This window comes from Bombus vancouverensis, chromosome 10 (genome assembly GCF_051014615.1).
Source record: "Bombus vancouverensis nearcticus chromosome 10, iyBomVanc1_principal, whole genome shotgun sequence".
In the NCBI taxonomy this organism is placed as follows: domain Eukaryota; kingdom Metazoa; phylum Arthropoda; class Insecta; order Hymenoptera; family Apidae; genus Bombus; species Bombus vancouverensis.
This window is the reverse complement of record NC_134920.1, coordinates 11,652,880-11,678,611: the sequence shown is the minus strand read 5'-3', so window position 1 is coordinate 11,678,611 and position 25,732 is coordinate 11,652,880. Positions and strand designations below refer to the sequence as shown.

Below are 25,732 nucleotides of genomic sequence, written 5' to 3'. Positions count from 1 at the left end.
CCGACGAGCAATGAGTTAGTCAATGAATAGGGCCATATATGCAACACGCTCGATGCTCTCCCCCTTTTTGCGCGCAGAGCATAGTACTTCTGCGAAATCAGACAAGGTGCGCCTGCGGGTAAAATTTCAACGTAAAAAAGTTAGCCTTCTGTTTTGTTATTTTTTTGGGAGGAGTTCAGTATCGTTTACGCAGCTGTATGTAAAGGCTCGTTGTAACGAACGGCTAAAAACAATCGTTCCGATATCGAGTTGCACGAAATCGAATGTACAAGGTGTCCCAAAATAAAGTGCATAAGTTACCAACTAAGTTATGATATCAATTGGAATTACAGATATATTTTATCATTCGCGATTCTAAGACGTCGTACGTACGTAAAAAAGTATACATATATTTTTATTTAGAGAATAAAGAAAAAATAAGAAAAAATGTGGTCATAGTAATGGATCTTAGCTTTTTTTCTTTTCTTTTTTGCTATTTTAACCTTCTGAATACTAAAACACTTTGCAGCAAAATTTAATTCCTTCATTCTCGCGATCATTAAAAGTTGGAAAAGTCCTTCCTTTATTCCGAACGATCGTAGAAGAAGCAGTCATTCGCGATACACGATTCCATCGAAGCACATCGTTACGCTGGCTCCACGTTCCATTACCAGAAAATATTCAACCGGAATGATCGATCTGAATATCCCCTCGTAAGTTCGCGAAGCTACCGGTAATACCGACGGTATACTTCCGCCTCGCTGGTAAGATAATCTGCTTCCAGTGTCAGTGTTCTTCAACCTCGTTTTCAATTCGAAAATCACCGAAAACTATCGCGATCTATATTCTATTTTCCACGGCTCGTCGATAAATCACGAGAAACCCAATGAATCGTTTTTCCTTTTAAAATTCACCGAAATGTTCGATAAACGTCGATGTAGTTTCCTATTTCCGTCGATTAAAAATTGAAGAACACTGTCGTACGAGAAAGGTCCTCGTGTAGTATCTCGTCGCGGCAGACGTCGCGTTTCGAATATTAAGCTTATCTCGAACGACGATATCGTTAGGCCTCAGAAATGATGTTTAGCCCCGTTCGAGATTCCCCTGCCTCTCGTCCCTCGATTCTTTCTTCTTCCGCGATATCGGCGAAACGAGACTGTCTAACGAGAGACGCAGTCTGGAGAGATGAAAGCTTCGACGCGCATCTAATCGGCTTCATTATGCGCGCAGTAAAGAGCGCATGTTAACGCTGATTAATTGCTCGTTGACAGCTTGTTTAAACGAGCTCGCGCGCTGCTTTTTCGTCCTCCGTATCGGAGAAGGTTTCTCGCTTCTTTCCTCGTTGCCTCTGCCGAATGGCGCCCTTTTTCTTTCACCGTTTTTACCTTTTCTTCCGTTTCTCTTCGGCCACCGTCGACAACTTCGCCGCGCTACGACGCGTCGTTCAACCGCGAATGAATTAAAATCACAATGGAACAATTTCCCCGTAAGACTTCGCTGGCGAGTGTATTTGCCCGGCGAGCGATTCACCGGCTACCACCGGTCTCTAAATGAAGTGATCGTTCTACAGCCGAGCAGAGAGAAAAAGTGTTCGAGAGCGGTATATTTATTTTTATAATTCCTTCCCTCGTGAAATTTCTTACGCTTTATGTATATGTGTGATTTTCATATATCATAGTATGATATCATTCATGAATATTTGAAGACCAGCGAAAAAGTGGAACAAGTGCACAGTCTTTCTAATAACGAGATAAGTACAGGAAACGATACGTACAGTTCGTAAGTAGGTTTCATAGGTAGGCTTTATGACTACGCGTAGCCAAGTATTTTAACGTTCGAAGGCATTACAGGTTTCTCTATCAATCTTTCCAACTTTGTCCATAATCTTTTTAAATCAGAAATCTTGTCGCTCTTTTTCCTCTGTGTCTCGTTTAATTCGCTGACTAAAGTTCTATCATCGCTAACGAACACTGATAATCGTTAGTTCAGTGGAGTGGAAAGTCTATTACCAAAATCTAATCCCGTTTAACTAGGATCAATTCAAGCACCGTCTAAAACTAAAACTACTGCGAACAAAAACATGCTCCCATCAAAGATAAATAATTTTGTCAAAGTAACAGAAGCAATTACGTATTCTGGCTGAATTAACGATTCAATTATCAATTCTCCGGCTCCTAACCAAACTATCAGCCAAACAGCCATTAAACGACCAACTTCCACGTAAGAACCAATCGACCGGATGCGCTTATGGCTAATTTACTGCGGGAATTACATCGAAAACGCGTCGCTCGAGCAGCGATGCTCGGATCCCTATCTTCGAAGGTGTGGGGAAAAAACCTTCTCGGGTTCGATTTCCACGAATTTCACTGTTCGCGCGCGAAAAATTCTTACGCGATTCTCGGTAGCCGAACCAAGCGACAGAGAACGACACACGAGTGGAGAAGCGGGTTTAAGCGGGTTGGGCTTAAACTCTACGATTTTAATTAATGTCGCTTGCTCGGCGACGATCCATTTTACAGCGGCGCCCCTCTGTCGTAAACGCGAGATCTTTCAATCGCGTGGAAAGTTTCCACGTTAATTATTTCGCCATCGAACACGGTGGCGCAGCGGCATACCGAACTGGTGGAGGTGGTGGACTTTCGAGTTTTCCATGTTACGCAACGAAGCGCAGGAATATTAGACAGCGAACGCGAAACGAAACGAAGCGAAGAAAAGCACGCGCGAGCGGAAAAGTTTCGGATCTGGTTCGCAAGGGGATATCGCTTCCGACTGCTCGAATTTTCGGAAAGTCTGCAACCACCGACAAAAAGGCCGTCGTTTCGTTCAACCGAAACGTCCTGCAGGAATAAATTTAAACGGTTCCGCTTTAATTGCACCGCCGTTTCCGTTTCTCCTTTCGTTTCTTCGCGAACGGGCTGGGAATCTAACGAAACCGAGCGAACAGAAGAACAAGGGTGTTTAACGTATTTCACGCTAATCGTAGCAAACTTTCCACTCGCACAGAGTATCGTTACGTAAGAGATATTCCGTTGTGGATTGCCACCGCTTTTTCGTTCGTTTAACCACTGCGATTCAATATGATTCGCAGGTTTGATATTTCGAGATTCTGCGTGGGACAATTTACGAGCGATTAATCGTTGTAACGTGTGCGTTTTTGTCTTCGATGGATACATCGACGCATCGTACGTGACGGATAACATAATTGAAGGAAAAACTGTTGTTACGCGAAGAATTTCAACCGTAGGAAGTCGAGCGTGCGATATGAAGCGATGAAATTTTTATCGAGCATCGCCGAAGCTTCTACAAAGGCTTCCACGATTACTGTACCGCTGAATATATTATTACCTTTATATGTAACGTTTCACGTGCAGCTGTGGCCACGAACACCTAACTTATTGCTCCTAATATTCCTTCCCCTAATGATTTTAATTAAACGCCACTCGTGAATCTAACGGTCCGTTTAAATCGCACGAGTCAACCGTTTTCCGCTGATTCTCAATCACAATGATATCATACGCGAAGAAAAGAGTTCTATCGTAATATCGAATATACAAATTTTTGATTTATCTCGTATTTTTTTCTATACCCACCTCGACGATATTCTTCAAGATTTGAATAATTTCCTAATCTTCCTCGATGTGGATCTCGCTTTCCGCAAGTGTCGTGATACCTACGAACGGATTTGTACGAAACTAAAGCTAAACCTACGGGTTAGGATCACATTCGAAGTATCGGAATGATCGCAGGACATTGACTAGTATCTCAGGCTGATCTCTGATTCGTCGCCGTACTGTCGTCAGTCCTGTTTCGTTCGTTCGTGCGTGATGTTAACAGAGAATTCGGTTTTTCCCTCGTACCTTCAGAGATTATTCTCGTGGAGGGTTTCTGTGCAGCGTCGACATGCACTTACCCTCGGATAGACAGGCAGGGTTCCTAAAGGGTGATCCCATGACAGTAATCCGATACTTGACCGATACAGGTCGTTGCGTGGGATATGAAACACGTGTTTCCGTGGGCGACAGGCCCCGCCACTTTTGGAATATTTATCAATATGTGTGGCCGAAAGCGACGCCCCAGCACCGCCACCGTTCTTCTAGAAATAGCGCCTTTTAAGTAGCCTCGCGCCACTGCTATGCACAAGCGGTACCGTTAATTTTTAAATGCAACGGGCGATAGTTTGCCAGGGACACGTTCCACCGTGAAATTCGGCGGTTGTCCGATCTTTTAGCGAACGAAAGCGCGTCGAAAATCGTCGCGGTGACGGTGTATGTAAATTCGTGACGAGGATCGTCATGGACGTTCGATGAATTATAGATGGGATTCGCTATGCTACGAATATTCCAGGTATTTGATTCGTATTTGTTTGGATTAATGCTGATTGCCCAACCAGCGAAAAATATACGTTTCGAGATTCCCTTGGATTCTTCTGTTATTTTTTATCGTCGCACAAACATCGACACGTTCAGTGAGAAATCGTTACACGTATCGAGCACGAGGAGGAAACTGAATGACAACGTCGATACGTCCATCGATACAATTTTTTGTTTTTTGTTTTTTATCTTTCAATAATCTCATGCGTATTCTGATCATTTTTTGAAAATCGACAATCTTTCTCGATATAGAATCGAAGGGATCGAGCACATGCCGCGTTCGCGATCTTTCTGCAAATTTTTACGCGTTGATGTGTACCAGACCTATTCGTTTTTCGAAAGCGCGGAATAAATGCTGACATTTTTTTCAGGGATATATTTATTAAATCCGGAAGCAGATAATTATTTCTTTATTCTTCTTAATTATGCGTATCTAAAATATATTCGAAATTAGTAAGATAAATGTGGTTACAAGATATTTGCTCGTACGTGGTCGTCGTATCTTTATCGAACGACGGACGATCAAACGCGACGAGAATCGACGGGAATCTATGTACGAGCGAGCGGTACAAGTGTTTTTCGGAGGGCCGAGGATTCTTTAGGGTTCGCTGGTGGCCGAACGACGGAAGCTCGGTCAGTGTCTCGGCCACCCTCGTGCCGTGCAGGTTTGCGAGGGAGGAGACTGCTTGTTCCCGGCATCCCCTCTAGATATACATACATATCCCCCTCCTCCTCTATCCCTCTCTCGACTTAATGCCAGTACGAGCGCGCGCTTTCGAACGACGCGTCGTGTCGGCCGCGAGGGACGATCAGTCTGTTCTCCACGTTCTCCACGCAAGGACGATCGCCGCTGGCAATCCGTCCCTCTAATCTGTGACACGAACTTTGACCCGCGCTCCCGCTCGCCTTCCTCGCGATCGTCTCTTATCGCTTCGTTTGTCCGATGACGTACGCTCGTCATGTTCCTCGATCGGCGTCCGACCCAACTCTTCAGTAGCGATTACGTTTTCATCGCGTGAACACGCGTATCACTCGTTTGCTTCGTCTTCCTTCTACCTTCTGTGACCGCGTATCGGCCGAATCGTCGATTTTACCGTTTTTCATCGCGTCTCGTCTCACGTGTCTTCTCCGGTTTGTTCGTGCTTCGTTGTGCATCTGCGACAAAGGGTAGTTCTTCCTTCGCTTTTGGTCTTCACGTCATTCCGATAGATCCTCTTTGTTCTTTTTTTTTTCTCTCTCCTTTTTTGGTCGACTGACCGAGGCGAGGGCAAGGACGACGTGTATCGATCGCATCCATCGAGCGTGACTGAGTTCGGACATGTGATCGGTGGCATCCCACTCGAGAAAATTTCTCCCGCGTTTCGAGTGGTGGTCTCGAGTCGTCGGTGGAGGACGAGCACGTCGAAAGGTGGAAACGAGAAGAGGGTGAAAGAGAAGTAGTGGCAAATGCGTTGGTGTAGGCGGTAGTACGACTGGTCTTTTATGGCCTAGCTGGGTACATAGAGGGAAGAAGGCACTCGTGTCGTTTGGACCCGATATCGACGATATCGAGATGAGATTGCTGCCGTTGCTTTCCATCCTCTGTTTGGCGAGTCGATGCGCCGATTGCCGGGCGGTCGACGCCGATCCCGGGGAGAACGAGAACACCGTCGGAAGGCACAGGCATAAATTCACCGTGGAAGAGCTGTTGAATACCAAGTTCCCTCGTGGCATCAGCGACGACGTCGATGTGGACATCTGTAAGGCGGGTAAGCGAAGAAAAGATATCTCGCGGATAGCTGCGAACATCGGAAACATGGCGTGTCGCGGTGTTTCTTTCTATATATAGAAATCATTGCCATAAAACGAAATATAGATTAGGAACGAAGGATTTCGCGGAGCGGAAAATATTTAGAACGATTCCGATCGCTGCAACGAGATTCTCTTCCTACCTAAAGGGAATTTCAGTTCCCTAAAGGGAAACTGAAAATATTTCGCGTATAAATGACTATTATTTGCAATTAACGAAATATATAAATCGTAAATAAAGAAATTTAATGGAAATGTCACTACGTCGAATATGGAATCCCCTCCCCCGGCAGTTGACCGAGAGAAATTGTGCAATTAATGTACTTCTAATTACATGCTCGATAAATATTTAGATTCAATTAAGCACGAGTGTTCCGATGCTATGTAAATGCAATTATATAAAACATATATCTTCGATTCGCTATGAAAATGATAAAAATGTGTACGTTATCAGCACGGTGGTATAGATAGGAAAGAAATTTTCCTCTTTTTCCGCTAATTTCGTAATACGTGTTACGAAATAGTTAACTGTAGGAGATATAATTACGAAGAAGCATCGTTACGCTTGATACCGAATCCGTATGGTATTGCAACATATCGGCGATCACAAGCAAGCGCATTGCTCGAATATTCTCTGTGTATCTTTGCTAGTAGTTGGTCGTGATGTTTCCATTATTATAAAAAGATCTGTCCAAATTGTACGAACATTTAAATCTTCGGATCGCTCGAAAACGCTAAATAACTCGTAACGTGACGTACGTGATGAGAGCACAGCTGAGCTCGGCGTTGAAACTATCCACCTCTAAGTGCGAATATCGAGTGGAAGAATATTCTTGTGTGTGAAGCAAATAATCGTCGAAAGGTTATTACTCGGAGACCTAGGTAAGACGTTGGAATCAAGAACGCGCATCCATTGGAAAAGTCTCGATCGTTTCTTGGTCCTTCGCAGCCATAACGTCGGCAGTTCGATCGAGTTTGGCCAACTGAATCAAAGCCAAGCTACCGTTTATATTGTCGCGCATAGATCCCATTTCCCCGGCGTGTCATAAAGCTTGTGGGCAAGATCGAGCGAAAATCGAACGAGAGACGATCCTTCGAGTCTCGAGACATAAATCGAGGCTTATGCTTTCCGAATTAACGAAGCGAAGCCACAGAGACGCGAGGACAGGGCGAAATTGCTCGATGGAGGGGGAACATAATACGAAAAGAGGCAGTAACCCTTGCCGAAGAACCTGGTCCGATAATCTTTCTTTCTCTCAGGGTCTAGCATACTCGTTGTAATAGCTAAGACGAGCATTCGACACTCGAAGGGTCCAGAATCGTTGGATAGGGACTGCCGCAAGGAGCCTTTTATATTTCTCGAGTGATCGTCCTGGACCTGCCTCTAGAAAGAACCGCGTATATACACGAGATCTCTAAAACTGGCACGACCGTGAACGACAATGAAAACCGACGCGATGATCCTTTGGGAAGGTTGTTGGTTTGGAAAAAAGAGAGAAGGCCGAGGACGAATAGAACGTACAACAGAGAGCTCCGTCCACCGTTTCGCTCGGTATCTAATCTCTGTTTACGAAGAAGAACGAGAAGCAGTGGATGATGCTACTATACTGGCATTATCGTATTGTCAGCCGTGCTTGTTGAACGTTCGGTTATCGTTACGTCGATGACCAACACTTGTATTTTCGTGGGGCCATCGGCATAACTCGATATCGAATTACAATTTGTTTTATGAATAATTACGCTCACCAATAACGCGCTTCTGTTTGCGCTCCTAATGGTAGCGCGTTATTGGTGTTGCTCTTTCTCTTCTTTTTTCCACATCAAATTGGATTACACGCTCTCGTGACGCTTTTTTCAATTTAATAGGAAGTTTTAGTAATTCTTAATCGAGTTTGTAAGCGATATGCAAGGGAAGTTTTGAGTTTTACAAGCAGCTTGATCGATACCCGTTGACAGCAACTCGGTTTCCTTTTCCCTGTTCTTCGCTTTGGAAAATTTCTTCCTCGGCAAGAGCTCCTCCGAGTGTGCAAGAAGCGCTCCCTTCTATCGGAAACTTTCCAAGTTTTCTTCGAAAGCATCTTTTTTTTCTTTTCCTTCAACCCCTCTTTGTCGGACCGTTTAACTAAAACCGGTTTACGAGCGTTTAACGATTAATCCAAATAAACCGCGAGGCGAAACCGGCGAATAACGCGAATCGGTATCGCGTCGAGCCAAAGTAAACACCGACAAACATCGTACGAAGTCGATTCGGCGGGAAAAACGCGACGGAGACTTGGACTTTCAAACTATGTACCGCAAAAACATGGCAACTTCGATCGAAGTGGAACGAAGTTTCTTCCAGCTACCCGGTATTCTACCGAGAAAACATTAATTTTCCAGTTTTCTCGCTTCCGTTGCTTCCGACGGAACCGCAAATATTATATAACCGATCGATGTACGACTTCATCGGTGTACGAGACGTTAAGGATGAAAAGGGGGATGGGAAAAGGTTGATAATAAAGTACTGTGTACGAATCGTCATCGATTATAATCGTTCGAGCTATTGCTAATTGCGGCTCGACAACGAACAAACGGACCGATTCGTTTTTATCGTTTGCAAATTTGCTCGACGAACCCGCGAAAGAGATATGGAAGAATAAGGGCGGACAGAAAGGGCGAAGGGGGCGAGGTTCGGCTTTGAATTATCCTCTTTCACGGAGAAGTTTCAGCAATTAAGATTAAGATCAAAAGCCAACCGGGTAATGTCTCGAATACCTACCGCCGATGGCACTCTGTTCCGAACAACAACTTGTTATGTCTAGCTTACACTTACCTTTCTTAAGCGTCACTGGGAAACGGCCTTTCGATTCGATTGTACGGATTCCCACGGAAAAGGGAGGAAAATGCGTCGCTCGTTCCGACGAGTAACAAGCCTTTTCGCTTCCGTCGTGGTTCACGGCTCGATTGTTTGCTCGAGTGGCCGCCGATGGTTTATAGGCTCCATGTAATTTTCTCTTCGTGTACATTGCGCGTTGGATTTCATTTACCCAATTTATTTACTTGTTCGTCGTAATATTAGGATATCGGTCGTTTGGTAATTATATATGTTTGATTTCAAGGAAATCTCGTCGACCTATCAGCTGTAGCCAACAATGTGTTAACTTCACGAGAATGGAGATTTTGTTAAAGACTGGTTGAAAACGAGAGAGCGATAGAGAGTCGACGATTTTCCTTTATTACTGTGCGTTACGTTACAACGTGGTATAATCTTATCATAAACCGTCTAGAAGATTTTCTCTTTCTTTAAAAAATTTCTCTCGCCCGCTATTAACTCCTCGACGCTCGGTCGTGTACATGATTTTTAAAGTTCTTTGTACGCATAACGCTTAACCGTTAAGATATACTTTTTCGTTCCGCTTCTCTTATCCGCTTTTTCACGCTGCTTACGATTGAATAGTCGAGACGTTGAATAAGTAATAAGCGTCGACGATTGATTAAACGTTTGTCGAAGAAACCGTGGACAATATAGGAAATTATAACGTGCACGTTAGGACGATAGTGCCCATTGATTTTCAAGAGTGTAATCAGCCATAAGTTGAACGTACTTAATGTAAATAAGAACAACGATAATACTGAAAGCCGCGCGGCAGAAGATAGAAGCGAACTTATTAAGTCGGCAACTGCGAGAACTTACTAATAAATATTCCGTGAGTGAAACAATTTATCCCCGTCTGATTTGAATAAAAAACGACGTGGCTCACTGTTGAACGGCTCCAGTAATAGAACGTTCATTCAGTGGCACTTAAAGGACAACACTGTCCTTTAAGTCTCGTGCTATTAACACTAACACTAACACTAACACTAACACTAACACTAACACTAACACTAACACTAACACTAAACACTAAGTACCAAGTACTAAAGTACCATGTACTAAAGCACTAAAGCACTGAGCACTGAAGTACCAAGTACTAAAGCACTAAGTACTAAAGTGCTGAAGTTGAAGTTGTAGTTGAAGTTGAAATGCTGAAGCACCGAAGTGCTGAAGTGCTGAAGTACTGGAGTACTGAAGTTCTGAAGTACTGAGGTGCTGAAGTGCTGAAGTGCTGAAGTACTGAAGTACTGAAGTGCTGAAGCACTGAGGTGCTGAGGTTCTGAAGCACTGAGGTGCTGAAGTGCTGAAGTGCTGTTGTGAAGTACTGAAGTGAAGTTGAAGTACTTCAACTTCAACTTCAACTTCAACTTCAACTTCACTTTAGTGCTTTAGAGCTTGGTGCTTTAGTGCTTTAGTACTTAGTGCTTGGCACTTTATTACTTTAGTGTACTACCCATATTGATTTTCTGACACAGAAAAACATTTGTTTAGCCGCCACAATACGCGGTAATGATAAAGATGCCGTAATATGCGATTTTGTGCAACGCCAAATTAATCTTTCATCTGCCGCATACGTATTCCAACAAAAATAAAGATACTCGTTGTATTACAAATTGCTACTTGTAAGCTAGTTGTCGCGGCATATCCAAAGATTTTCATTTTTCGATACAATCTGTTACCTCTATGTTATTGTAACAACGCGATATTCATTGAGTTAAAAGATCGTGTCAATTTATCAAGGAACGCATTGTACTAATTCAAATTTATCGCCTGCTGACTACTTATTTCGTACCTAGTTCTTAAAATGCGATTTTTCCCATTTTATACGATTTATCTTATTCAAAAAAAAAAAAAAAAAATTAAATTGACGATCGATCAACTCTTACTTCGCTAAATTAAATTCTTTATGTTAGCAAGTTTCATCACTATGATTCTCAGCCATTCGAACGTTCCTTACACTTACCCAATTATCGATGGAATAAAACATGTGTATCAAGATAGATAGATTTCGCGCGAAAATGAACGAAAATCTAGGAATTTAGGCGCTTGTTTGCGGAGATGACCTTTCCGCCGTAGGATTTTTCACCGGTGCGGTGAATTTTTTCTTCTCGTCAAACTGCACGGGCCATTATGGAGGCAATTATCGGCGCGACTGACTTTTTCCTATCTCGGCTCGGTGGAACTTCCATGAAATTACCAGCCCGACGAGAAATGGAAGATTTTATTTCCCCATATCGATCTCCGCTAAGGTTTTTCCAACTCCGCTTCCTTGCGTCCATGAAGCTTTCTTCGTCGTTTCTTTTCATTTTCTCCCGTTGCTTCCTCGCAACTGATTCAAGACAATAGGATTAAGAGAGAAGAAATAAAATACCCGATGTTTGCGTCAAAGAAGAAAAAGAAACACATCCTAGAAAGCGTCGACTTCGAAGATTCTTATTAACAAAGAAGTTTCTACACGAAAGGATGTACACGCGTTACGATACTAATGGGCGTTTTGCATATATGGAAGAATAATTGGGAACGATAAATCCCGCCTATTCCCAGAGAAATTTCGTGTAAATCTTCGATTCTTTGGAAAATTGCACCGATATATCGTGTCGGATACGATCAGAATAATTGTTATTGTTTAATACACCTAACCGAAGAAGGTGCGTGTTAGCGGAACGTAATTGTAGAGCGATGATCAATTAAAACAGCCGCTCTAAATCATATCCACGCTACTGTTAATTAGCCAGGAAATTTTCTGCAGTTTTTCCTCTCACGCTGCTTTACAATTAAAATCTTTGTCGGCCGCTTGCGTAGCGCGCTTATTACGAAATATACAGCGTGACTCTTAAGAGGTCCACGTGAGCTCATTGCCCGGAAAAAAACACTTATGCAAACGACAGGGAAACACTTTCTGTTAGCATCGTGCTTGTTCCAAAACGTAGAAATAAAACTTTCCAAACGGCGATATTTAAGTCAGGCAATTATATCTGTAGATACTTGAAACGAAGCAACAATAAACTCCGTAAGATCTTACTTTTTACGCTTGGAGAAAGAGAGAAAGAGGGATATCGGAAAAATTGGAAAGAGAGAGGAGGAAAGGTATCGGGAAGATGCGAGCCACGGCCACGAAATGTTCCGTGGAGCGTAGTTGACGTAGGCGGGTCTAGCCGCAATTGGGACATGAAAAGCAGGTTCGTCGAGCGTGCATCGGTCGCGTGCAGCGAGATGCATTATAGCGCACGCGAGCTGCACGATACTCGAGCGGTCAGTCTTTTCATCGGGCCGAGTCTAAAGCACGCAGAACGGTACCTCGTGCTTTTTGCTCGTTAGCTCGGGACGATCTTCGTCGTGACCGCGCGCTGGATCTTACGTGAACGAGGATTTTCCAGATCGATCTTGCCTTCTTTACCTTCTCTTCGTTCCCTTTCCTCTCTTTACTTTGTTTCTTTTTCTTTTTTTTTTATTTCTACGTTTCTTTCCACGTTTGCCGATCCCCTCTTGACCACCGTGATCGTCGATAAGAGCGTGAAAAAGGGGAAACGAAGCAGAAGGCAAAGTTCAAAAAGTTCCCTCCAACAGAACGCGAAACTCGATGCGCGAATGCACCCGATACGAGATGTATAAATATCGATTTTATAGAATCCGCACGCGTATGGGGAGAACCGCGGCTTCTCGTTGGCCACGGCGGAAAAGGTAGAATCGAAAGGTGTACTTCGAAGGTTTCGCGTGTTTCAGAGGATTTCACGGTACGTCGGTCTATCAGCTGTTTATTGTGGATTACACGCGATTGCGACGTGGTTTTAGCAGCCACCGTCGCTTTGCTTCCGCGCGAAAATTGATCTATCGTCGATAGCGCGTGGAAAGCGCGCGAATACGTCTCACGAGTGCTTACGCGTTTACGTATATTCTTCGGAATATACTCTTGTCCTGTAAATAGGTAAGGTAAGATAGAGTTGTTCGAACCGAGCAAAGTAATTTATTAACAGCGTTGACGAATTCTTCGAAAAGTTCGTGGCGATTCTATCGTAAACTACCATGGAATAATGAGATGTTATGAGAAATCTCTGGTTGGATATCAAAGTGTATTATATACAAGTGTAAGAAGAGAAAGTTAAAATTCGTTAACAAAACACTCGCGCGATTTCCAATCCGTCAAAATTATTACGGTCAGATGTCAACGTTATTCTTTTGGATGTTGCGTAAAATACTACCCGTTAATTCTAACGAAGCACGAAGCAGCGAGTCCTTTCTGATTTTTACACGAGTCTCGTTTCTTCTCGGTGAAAAGAATTCCTCCTTCAGGGGGAAGGTTTTCAACGGAGCCGAGTCGGTTATGACGGTCATTACGCGATGAATTTTAATGCATTTTAGCATTCTCGACATTTCCTATGGCAGCTTGAAAGTTCCGCGAACTGCCCCTAACGGATGGACGTACGTACGTACGTACTCTCTCTCTTTTTTTTCTCTCCGTCTCTCTCTCTTTCCTCCACTCTCGTTTCCTCTTCTCGCGTCCCATTCAACGTTCTCACTTTGTTTTTCGTTAAACTTTTATCTCCACGAAACATGCGGTCAGGTTTTCCGAGTTTCCCACTCTTTTCCATTTGCCCGACGTTTCACTCTTACACCCCCGTTGCATTGTTTTCTCGTATATCGACTGGCTAGTGCATAATTCGTAGGCACTTCGGAGTGTAAAAAATCAAGGAAAGTATTTTCGTTTCTACGCTATTGGATTTTTTAAAGGGATTCGACGTTCGAATAAATTTTGTACATTCCATGCAGACTTTTCAACTCCTCTCTGCTTTTGCGTAATTTTGATTAAAAATGCTTCATACTTTTGCTACCTACGAATAATTCCAGTCGGAGACAATGTAAAAATTTAATTTTCTCTGCCTCGTTTTTAACTCCGGAGAATGTTAACGTTACGAAAGTTTCCTTCTAAGTGATGTATAACGGAGTAAGAAAGGAGTGAAAATGAGGAGCAAAAGATGTTAAATATATTTATGGACATTTCTGACTTTAATCTCGACCATTAACGATTATTCGTTACGAACGACTTAAATATTTCGCGGAATCGTTGAAATTCGTTATTTTTCTCAACATCTCACGAGCATAAATCTTCTACGCGAGAATGCTAACTATTCTATTGTAACAAATTCGCTGAGAATTTTAGGACGTTTAAAACACTGAACACGTGGATGAATCATAAGATTATTCGAGTGGCGCGCATTCCATCCAATTCTTGAACAGTCGGATAGCTGGAATAATTTTCTACCGTATCGCTATATGTTCTAACGTTTCGGGTCTATCCGAGGAACGACAGCAACGGAAGAAACGGAGTAACATTCCAATATGCATTGCTGACTCGATCGAAAATGGACGCGAAATGAACGTAGCAAGAGAACAGAACGACCCTCGTTATTCTCGCGAAAAATGTTTCAAACTGCTGATGATAGTCGCACGATATCGACATAAGTATTTAAAGAATGTCGGACCACATTTGTCTGGTATATACGCGAACGCTATAATAAATTACTATGGTGCGCCAATACTTTTTCTAGTCACTACGTATCCTTTTAATTCCTTAACATTTTATTCCTTTGGAACGTCTTCGTCTTCATTTTGTAACGTCTATTATAACGTCTACTTTATTGTGCCGTAACTCTGTGCGAGACAGTTTGGTCGAAGAACTCGAACAAGGTAAACGCCGATAAATCAGTCGTCGAAAATCAGAGCTCACTTCTCGATCGTAATTGAGAGTTCGCGTGGAGTTGGTTGCGATTCCCTGAGGAACTTGTCCATGAAATCAATGAAGCCCGATTCAGCTTCACTTTCAAAGAGCTGGAAGTTACACTTGGTCCCCTAAAGAGGAACCATAGAAGACCGCTTTTCATTCGGTCGTCGGAATATGATCCCGCTAAATTCTTATCATCTTATTCCGTTACGTTGCAACTTTCTCAATTACTCTTCTTCTCTTCGCCCTTGTCGCTGGCCAACTTCTCCCACACACCGACGAATCCAAACACGGTATAACGTCTCGGTAATACGTTATATTTAACCGCGTAGTTATATACACAGGGTGTCCCGTAATATGTAGGATCCCACTTCAAGAATTAAACCCCTCGATAGCCAAACTGATCGACTCTATCTTTTATCAAATTAACGAAAGGATGTTGGAAAACTTTCTTGAACCAGCGTATCTTCAAATACGTCACAATGGTTCGAGCATCTCGTGTAAAAGCAATCGGGGAAAAATGACAGGATACGATACTCGTTTCTCGTAAATATTCGTACGAATATTTTTCATTGTCACCGATTCCTAAAACCAGTTCCATATAATATTACAGAGCAGCCTGTACGCGCATATAACGCGTGGAATCGGCGTTACAAATCTAGAGCTCGTTTGTCACCGAGCATAATTTATCCAGCCAGCGTAACCCAACGTTATAAAGTTAAATCTCATCAGGGAGCAATCCCTTAGGATCGTCCATTTGGCAATTAACTGACTTTGTCTAACGGTGTTCTAAATACCGAATTCGAGCAGTAGATAGCTGAGACGGTCTCGTCGAGACAACGTCCAGGTAGCACCAGGCTGTTCGCATATTGTACATAGTAACGTGGCGTGGCCCGCGCACGACCTTAATCCTCCGAGGGGCGAACGAGTCCCACCGGGCTGAATGGTGCACATCGATATAATACAGATGTAATATCACACCTCTCGTAGTAGTTACGTGTCGCCCAGTATTCCGATACGTCCGCGCAATCACGCGGTTACGCGCTGGGAACACGCCTTTGCTCCGGAAATAGATATTCCTTCGGAGCAACTCCGCCAGGAATTCCAAGCATCACGTGAGAACGCCTCGAGTTCGTTCGCGGAACGGGGTGACCGCTCTTCGAATCGAACATCGTATGTCTCGATTTACACTGGTGATGGTGTACGCCGCAACGTTTCATTGGTATTTAGGAGAGTTGGGCAAATGCGATGGCCTCTTCGAGACATTCCACATTTCGCGAAAATGTTGGGCAATTGGATCGTATCTATAAAATGGCATCGTATTTGCGGGCTCGTCTTACGGCGTTATCGAGTTAAAGAATTTTATCGTCTTTCTAATATTATTTCGGATAGCTTATGTTCGCGATATAAGATTTATAGAGGTTCGTGGTGGTGGAATTTATTCGCGCTATTTCGCAGCAGTGTTGTGTTTGATTAAATCCTATCGCGCGTTGTAATGCAGCGCGCATTCGTACATTCTGCGTGATATCGCGGAATATATGGAATGCCATTTATAAAGCGACCGCAAAGGAACATGACTTTATTGGATATTAGAATTTTCTTTGTACTTCTTGCAGGAAATTTGATTCGTCGTGCCGCGTAAGGAGAAAACATACAGGGTGATCCTCTCCGACAATAGATCTTATTGTAATTATTCTAATCCTAGAAAGCGTAAAAAAAGGCGCTCGGTGATCAAACTGAGAAACTCTTGACTTTCTGCAATTGAAAATATAATTTCGTCCGGTGTACGATATCTATCTCTGTTTGCACGAAGAAACTATACCGGCGCGAGCGTTCCTTTAAAATCGTTTCTCGATAATATTATAGAGGGGGTGTTTTTTCCCCGCGTAATTGCATTAGCGAAAGGTCCCGGACTAAAATCGCGGGAAAAAGCGAACAAACGAACATGTACGCGCGAGAGCACACAATGGAGCAACGTTTAAACGAATAATTTATTGAAATTCACCGGAAGGAAACGCTCTCCCCTGTACTTCCACTTTTCCCTCCTTCCCCTGTTTGTTTTCGATGTACATATCTTTTAATGAAGTCTGTTAAACAAGCGACGGGGAACGAGCGCATCGATGGAAAAAGCAGATCAAACGTTCCTGCGGCGTGTACGCCACGAACGAAACGGGATAACGAGATATAGAGAGAAATAACAACGAGGACGATTCTCTCGTGACACGATGTGGCGTTTACCGCTAACGAGCGCGCTAATTGGCATAAACGAAGCCGCGCCCGCGGGAGTGTAATCAAGTAATTCGATTAACGCTGTCGTCTAGTTCCTGAATGTTTTTCTCTCGTGTAACTTCGCGATTTATAAACCACCCACGCGTACACTCGTCGATATGATTTTCAATAACAATGCTTATTCCATCCGCCCAATTATCCGACGATAGTCGTGTTTCGCGACAGCATCAACGAAATTTTACAGAGTTTCGTATAACGTGCATGATAGGTATATTCGTAGAAATTTTCCGTGATAAATCGAATGCTTTCGTGAATTATCGTATATACGATTTACCATATCGAGATATTAATTACACGAAATTAAACGAACCTTGTTCTTCGGCGGATATTATATTTTTCACCGGCATTCACCGTTGACACGCGACAACTCGAATTACCTTCCGCCGCTTTAATTCCGAAGAGACGCAACACACGCGTCCCTCGCCCCGATTTTCCTTTCTTTTTTCTTTCTTCCTTTCCATAGTTTCGCCGCGTTCTTCTCCTGTCTACCCACTCGTTACCATTTTTCTTTCCTTCGCGCTTCCTCTTCTTTTCTCTTTAACCCTTCAACGTCTTGTTATAATGAGATATACACTTGTGCACTGGCTGTCGTTGACAATAGTAACAGAATGTCGAGGGTTTGCTACGACGCTAAGGTCAGTTGTTGTCGAGTTTCTTAACAACATAATTAAGTGAGGAGAAAATTAATGAACTCGAGAGTCTGCGCCAGGGAATTATTATTTTTGACAGTTTCGAACAAAATCCATCGATCTCGTAGTGTGTTGCGCGCTCGGGCGTAAAACTGCGATTAATTAATTATTTCGGTGTTCGATGAAAATTTCCAGTTATGTTTTGAAATTTCCAGCCTGCAACGTTCTCGAGCATATTTTACGAAGTATTTTGCCAGAGAAAAAATACCAAGAGATTAAATTGCGTCGATTCAATTAGCTCCGGTTAATGATATTCAAATAAATCGATAAAAAAAAATATTTCGAGGGGAAACGCCCAGCTTTGAGCATCGCGCGAAAAATTGCTACTGATTATTACCATTTGACGAGATATGAAATTACCAGCAGATAGTTAATATAAAATCGGTCAATAATTTTTTGAAAGGTTTTAGAGTAAGCTAAGTATCGAAATTAGATCCATTTCACGCCATTAATGGAAGCAAGTTCAAAGCGACTAAAGTGGCTCGAAAAGTGTGGGACATGAAAAGTGAGGGGTCTATCGATTCGTCTGGCACTAATTTCGTAGCAAAAAAAAAAAAAAGAAGAGGATCGAAAGACGATAGCGTCTAACGCACGCGTCGAAACAGCTGAAATTTTTAAGTACAAGATATCTTATTATTCAATCTACTATCGTAGACACAACGATGTAAAATTCCTATCCAAGATCTTGCGTTATCATATTTTTGAATTAAAGTCAAATAAAAGTTTCCACATGATAAAACAAACCTTCGCTGAAGCAACAAATATCTTGCGACGTCTATATACATCTTCAGATTGATTTTAAAAATCGGTATAATCATGTTAGTTGCACTGTGTCTCGTAATAATACTAATGAAATTTCGAAACAATTTATATAACACGTACGTATATGTACATCATATCCAATGTATACATCAAAGTTTTCTATGGTAAACGTCAAAATACTTTCGCGAGCCACGATATATCTCTTCGATAAACGATAATACTTAACCTAGGAAGTGGGCAGAGGTCAAATAACAAATTGATTCGTTGGTGGAATGGTAACAGAAGCATAATCGCTTGGAAATCCAGTAACCTACAATAACGCATCGAGAAACGGCCCCTTCCCTCTAATCCCTTGCCCCGGTAGAAAGGCATTATACGAAGTAAACAGAAATTAAGGGTTGGTCCGACCCTCATCGGCGATCTCTGCGGATGGCATTCTCCCTGCACTGCACTTGGCAGCTGTCCAGTCATTTCTCTTTCTTCCTCTCTTCTCCTTCACTTTCCAACGATTTTTCTCCACCGGTGGCCAGTCAGTTTTTGCGCCGCTGTTTCCGTCGCCGTTGAAATAATCCAGCCGCAAATACCGCTTTAATTATTCCATTCTACTTAACAGCACGGTCCACGATCGCGTTCGGTCCCTTTCCGGTTGCGCGATAACCGTTTTCCTCCTCATTTCGCCGAGCAGTTGGTCAGCTTGTCTGCCCTCCTCGTACACGACTGTTTCCTTTTTGCGCGTGTTTCTTTCTTACATTTTTACCCCCTTCTACTCTAACCCTTATGCAAGCAACAGAAATGTTATTAAATGCCCGAAGAAAAATCACTTGCGACTCGATACAAGACGCTTGGCGTTTCTACGCGTAAGTATAGTAAGACCTACGCCGTAAGCTCTTTTAAACGAATTCTCGCGGGAGAAAAGAATTCCGTGTTATCGAACGCGGCCGATCTTCAAGATGTTTTTAGTCTCGCGCATATGTAGCACGAGCGGGAAGAAGAGATAGCTACGTAGATGGTTTAATTACGGGGAAATTAAGGCCATCCTTGACGAAGATTTTTGCATATTTTCCTTGGTCTACTTCTTGTTTGCATTTTTTGCAATTTTTATCTCTAAAAGATACGCTGTTTCATGGATGATTTTATTCAGCACGAGAAGTTTTAGCTTTTAACGTTATGAAATTCGCGTTATTAAAATAGGAATTATTATTTCGAGGAAGACGTCGTCGCATTACGATAAAGGGATATCGTTCACGGTTTTAAGCTATAACTGGTACGCGTTTCACGAGAAAGTTACCCCTTCCGTGAAACGTACTTTACGACGAGATCAAAGAAAATTTAATTCACTCTCACTTCATTAACGTCCCGCGAAAGTGTAGCTGCAATTCTTTTTTTCGTTCTCGATATGAAATTAGGTGCGCCTTTCTACGCGTGCCGCTGCTTCCTGCGTCCTAATAGTTCACAATTAACGCATAATTACGCTAATCGAGCTCTATGCGACTTCTTTGTTAAACTATTATATGCGTTTCTCGACAGATTTCCTACTTCAAAAATTTCCTTCGCGTTGCCACGATAGAAAATTCCCACTTCTTTTTCCGAATCGACCGAATTAACTAAAAACAGTTTATAAATAAAATGTTGCGTTAACGAAACGCAGGTCTTGAAACCTGATTCAGTTATGCGATCCTAAGAAGTAGAAAGAGATAAACGCGGATATTCATTTTTCAATGGAATTCGGTGGTCTCGTATAATATAAATACGCGGCCAAGTAGCGGCTAGCGCTATTTTTCACCGAAGGAAACGGGCACAAGCCATATTGTAGTTCGGGTAATAGCATAGTATAGCGGCCCATCAATCTCCGCAACAATTTATTGCGAGAATTTTTCTCCGTATCGAACGCGAAGAATACCGGTGATCATCGGTTTAACAGGCATCGGTTGACACGAGGTAAAAACGAATCCTCGAGCATTCGATTCTTTTGCGACTTTGCCGCCAACAAATTGCCCGGTGTGTCGCGCAGTTGACAATAGACGCGTATCATTGACGGACACGCGTCAAAGTAATTGAAAACCTTTGAAAGCAAATTGTGAACGAAACGGATAAATGGATTCGACGATACAGAATGATTTGTCGTTGATAGTATCTGCTTTAACACTGTCGATCTAGCGAACAAACGATAATAAAAGTTGCGGTGATTATATCGCGAGTTTTATCGGATAAGTTCATAGCATTCTTAACATTACGAGATCACACTTTATTTGCAGTTGTTCGTAATTGTTTGTAGTTGCAGAATATTCGAATATCAGGATGTTTTGACGATAGAACTTCTCGAATTTCTAACTGCAAAGTATATCCTTGGTAGCATTCTACTATCGCAAAGATTCCGTCAAGATCGATCGTTCGACGCGAATCAAACGTCCCCAAATTTCCGAGCTGAACCAAGGTCCGCGACCCGCTCACGTACTTACACGCATACGTCAAGGGGTGCCATAAACTCGGATTTCCACGTGCATTATGCGCGGCTAACAAGCAACCGTGTCGTTTGTTCAAATTTCAGCAGCGGAAGCAGCACGCCGGAACGTCGAAATAATTCTCGCTAGGTTGTGCAGCGCGAATCGCCGTCGTATCCAAGAACGTCCGAACGTTACTCGGTAACGTGACCGTGTCTCCGCTTTGTTCACCGGGGAAAGAGCAAGGAAGAACGTTGGCAAGAGAGAAACAGAGGGTAAGAGAGATGCGAGAGAAGAAGGTGAGGGGGTGCAAGAGGACCGACAGTCAACCTCGTTTCATTTAGTCTTGTCCTCGGCCCGTTTCCTTCGCGTACGGGTTTTGTTCTCCCCGACTTTTCTATCCCACCACTGTCCACCACGTCCCTCTTCCATCCTCGTCTTCCAACCGTTATCCCCGGCCTGTTTCCGGCTTGAACGCCCACCTCGCCCACTATGTGGGTCAGAGACACCGCGTATACTATGGTAACTGTAGCAGCGTGTCGGTCGTCCGTGTGCACCGCCTACGATCGAGCAGGTTCAAAATTTCACTTGGAATTCCGCGGTGGAATGTGGCAACCGTGAACGCGTATGAATCGAGAACGACCACGACGCGATGTCGCGAGCAAACATCCGATCCGATTCTGTTTACCGTACCGTGACGACCAAGTTTCTTCGCGTTTTATCTTCGACGCGAATAGGCGGATAATTTTCCCGTCTAAACGACCGGAAAATTTTTACCAGTTCTACGTTTTACGTTTGCACGATAATAACGCGCGGACACATGATTCGACGGTAGAATTAACGCGCGTCTGTTTCTAACGGAGCGGCAAAAACGACAAGTTTTTGGGAAAAGCGTGTGGTGTAAAGAAGAACAATGTTTGTTGGCTTCTTTTGACGAAGAATTACGCTCTTTTATACTCGCCGTGTTAAAAACTAGAATTTCGTAATGCACGCTGATTAAAAAAGTTGCAAATGAATCGTTACGTTAACGCTACGTTGACCACGATGGATTAAAGTTGGCGATTATCTGCCTGCAATAAATTAGTTTGTGAAAACAGGTCCTTCGTTTTTCGAAATATTAAACGTTAATTCGTATCGGGCTTAACTAACAAAACTTAAAACTTCCGAGTCGCTCGATTAAGGATAATATTATCATTCAAAGAAAATTTTCCAACAACAAAGTTCGATATTGAGATAAAAGTTTAGATCGGGAATATCGGCGGATTAATTTTGAGGTGGATTTAAGCGAAAGTTAAACTTCTCCGAAATATATATAAACTTCAGAAACTTTTCAATCGTTCGGACACAATCGAGACTTTAGAAATTGGTAACTTTCGAATTGTTATCCGTTCAGTTCTGCCCTGTGGATGGGTAGTCTTACGACGAATCTAAAAAGCATTTCTCGAACGTTGTTTCTTTTCGACGCATTTCAATTTCGTATTATCCAAAGTTCATCCCAGCTTTGCCGCGTTAAAGTGGAACTGAAAAGATAAAGTTTCCCAGTGTAGTATCGGAAAAGGAAAACAACAAAAATTGAAAAGAACGCGTGTAATTTTTTCGGTATTTGGCTCCTTATATTATTTCGATCCTTCGTCCACTTCTGAAAGTAACGAATCGCGATTTTCGAAGTAATTTTTCATAAATCTCCTGCTTTTGTCTATCGATATGTAAAAAGGAAAAGGTAGAAAATTCGTTTTGTAATAGATTGCATGGAAAATGGCGCGACAAAGGATGTCCTCCGATCGTGCGAAGAGTCTGAAGATGGAAACGAAAAGAGAAAGAAAAACATTCGGTCGATGTCAGAGGTCATCAGACGTTCCTTTTTACTCGGGTCTTCCTTTTCCGCGAGTCGACTCTCATCCCAGGTGAGAAGTCAACCTAATCCTGAGGGATAAGTTTTCATCACGTCCGGCTAGCTTCTGCGTAGCAGCGCGCTTCCTGACTTTGATTCTGCAGAATGCTCGTCTTCCACGTTCGACCGAAATGACCATCGGCCACTTTTCCACTCAAATTCGAAATAATATCCATACGGAATTTCTATAAATTTCGTTCGTTTCTTGATAATCGTACGATACACTTACAAACGACCGACATAGTGGTTTCCTCTAATTTATTATTCGATGAACGATCAACGTTGTACGCTGCCCTGCTTAGTTAAAATGTCCTATCTAGCTCCTTTTATCTCTCGCGATACGTCGAAGTATTTAATGTTCTACCGGTTTTGACCAAATCGCCCAGCTGAATAGTTTACCCAACAGGAAAGTCACTACAAACGTCTGACGCGATCTACCAAGCAGCAGCAAAATCGTGCGAGCGGACAAAGCTCTAATTATTTCGAGCAGCGTGCGAATATGAACGCAGAACGAAGAACGGAATACAATTAAAGGTTGATTCGGTCGCGAGAGCGTAAAACGAAGATCGTTGTGCTCGTCGAAGGGGCCAGAGATGCATTATTCAACGTCAATCTCATATTCCGCGAGACACGAAAACAGATTCACGGCCAGAGAGCGAAACTCTTGACTCGGGTGACGGTACAGGCGAAAACTTCTTTGTCAGTTCGCGGCGAATAAATAGGAAGAAACGTAGGTTTGCCATTTCCTTTGTATAGGGTGCAGCCAAAGGTAAAGCCATACGGATCGCCATGAGCGTGTCACGGGTTGATAGGCCATCTCTTGGATGGTTGATCGGAGGATAGAGAGAAAGGCGGATGTGCCGCCTTCGCAAGTTGCATCGACTTCGATTGATCCTCGGACATATGCTCTTTGGACGATATCCGGTACATCGTATCCGCCCGAAAAAGGAAGAGGAAAAGTGTTTCCATCTTCGGTGTCGTTTTCATTCGGTTGGATGAGCTGCGAGATGGAATAAAGCAAGAGCGATGGATGGGAACAAAGGTGTTGCTTGTACGTTTACGATGGTTCTCGATGCGAACGATTCTCGCAAGAAGATCATGCGAATGTGTATAGAATGTTTAGGACTGTGTGTTTAGAGAGTTTATAGAGGATTCAGTTTCGCATCGTATTGCATGGTCCGTTTTCTTGCGCACGTGCAATAACTTCAGACGCTCGAAAAAAATTCGCAAAATCGCTCGATGTACTAAGAAAGTGTCAAGTGTGAGAAGTTTTCATCTGGAGTTACACGCAAACAATCAACGTGTAAAGTCGTCGCGCTTGCATTTGCTAGTCGATTCGGAGGAGCCTTTCGCTCTCAGATCAAGTGCGGAAACAACAGATCCAAAAAATGGCAAAAAGCTTTGGTGCACAAAGAGGCAAAAGCAAAGGAAAGAAGAGGAAGGGGAAAATAAAGGGAAGAAAATAGAGAAAGAGATCTCCGTATCGACGCAAGTTGCACTGGATCGTTCGACGGGAGAGCGAAGTGGACAAGAGGGAGAAAAAAAGGGACGGAAAGTTGACGTCAGTAGCATACGCAAGCGTTTAATCCGACGCGATAGAGGTTCGCTGCGATGCGAGAGGCTTCTCCATTCGAATCAATACGACACACGTACACCGGGCTTCTATATCTGTATGAAACGCGGCACGACGCATTATCGTCGAATCCCAGCTACGAAAAGTTGTCGGTGAGCTGTGCCCCTTTTCCTCTGCCTGTCTCTCTTTCTCGCTCTTCTCGCGTACAAGAAACGTATGATTTCGTCGCTGAAAATCCGAGACATCGCGCCCGAAAGTAACGTCCAGAGACACGGGCTACTTGCTATTCGCTCGATTCAGAGCGATCTAACGAGAGATTACATGGATGGGCTATTATAGTTGTGAACAGCCGAATAATATAGATAATCTACAGATTTTTTCAGAGTTTAATAGATCGCAACTTCTACTTTGAATTTTTGAAATTATACATTTCGACGTTAGAATCAATTTGAATAATTTTCCTTTAGATTCTGATTCGGATAGGCAGGTTTTATTTATTACGTGTATTACGTGTAATAATAAGAAAAAGAATGGACAGACAAATCGAATAATGATAAAAAATGGCGAGTATTATATTAATTAGATGATACTACGTCACTTCCTGGCCGAGGACCGAAATACACTTGAAATTTATTTTAGTAGAGCTGAAAGCTTCCCGTGGAATGCCATCATAACTCATCTTATGATTTATATACCACATATTCGTCTTGTTGTTTTACGCTTGCAGGGGATGAAACAAAGGGAATTAGGAAGACAAAAGTGACTGTTTCAACGCGAAGTAGCATAGTTTATGAGTGGAACTCGTTTTCGCGTGATTTTCCTGCGCGCGAAATGTAATCTTTGCTTCTGTGTTCTCGCATTGCGGGTAAACAACTATGTTTAAACAAACGGTCGATATTGCAAAAATATTCTTTCACTCGTACTCGCCAAAATATTTATCGATTTAAAACGCTGTCTATTCTCGATCAGTGATCGAGAAATGAAATAACATGCGCGTTATGAATATCGGTAAAGTAACGTCGATGAAGTAGAAAGAGCAAAGAGAAAAGGAGGAAGAAACGTAACAGATTAGACAAGCAGATCCCCAGAAAATTTAACGGAGATTGAATCGACGATACGATTGCTCGACGAACTATCGAAAGTTGTTCGATAGGAAAGCCCGTTCTATCCAGCTAACCGGAAGTAGCTCTTGTCTGGCCCGGTCTGTAAAGCGTTCCGTCTGTCCCTCTCCTTCTCATAACATCAATGCTCTTGCAAATGTCCTGGAAATGGAAAAGGAGGCTTCTGAGATCGATTCGGAGATTGAACCACTTCCGACCTTCCGTTTGGCTGTCAGCCACAATCCTGTGGTTGCACCGATCGCAGTTTCAATGTTAT

The 25,732-nt window shown here is 42.9% G+C and overlaps 1 protein-coding gene across 2 annotated transcripts in view; it reads left to right on the top strand.

Annotated features, from left to right (window-relative positions):
- Window positions 1–5,091: 5,091 nt before the first annotated feature.
- tok (tolloid-like protein 1 tolkin) overlaps window positions 5,092–25,732 on the top strand; it is a 49,583-nt gene continuing 28,942 nt past the window's right edge. Inside the window, exon 1 of one of the 2 annotated variants that reach the window (XM_033336987.2) lies at window positions 5,092–6,097. In XM_033336987.2, coding sequence (XP_033192878.1) covers window positions 5,902–6,097 — 196 coding nt within the window. In that variant the 5' untranslated portion in view covers window positions 5,092–5,901. Of the gene's footprint in view, window positions 6,098–6,909; window positions 7,020–25,732 lie in introns of those variants that run through there. The other variant, XM_076622295.1, reaches the window with a different exon arrangement.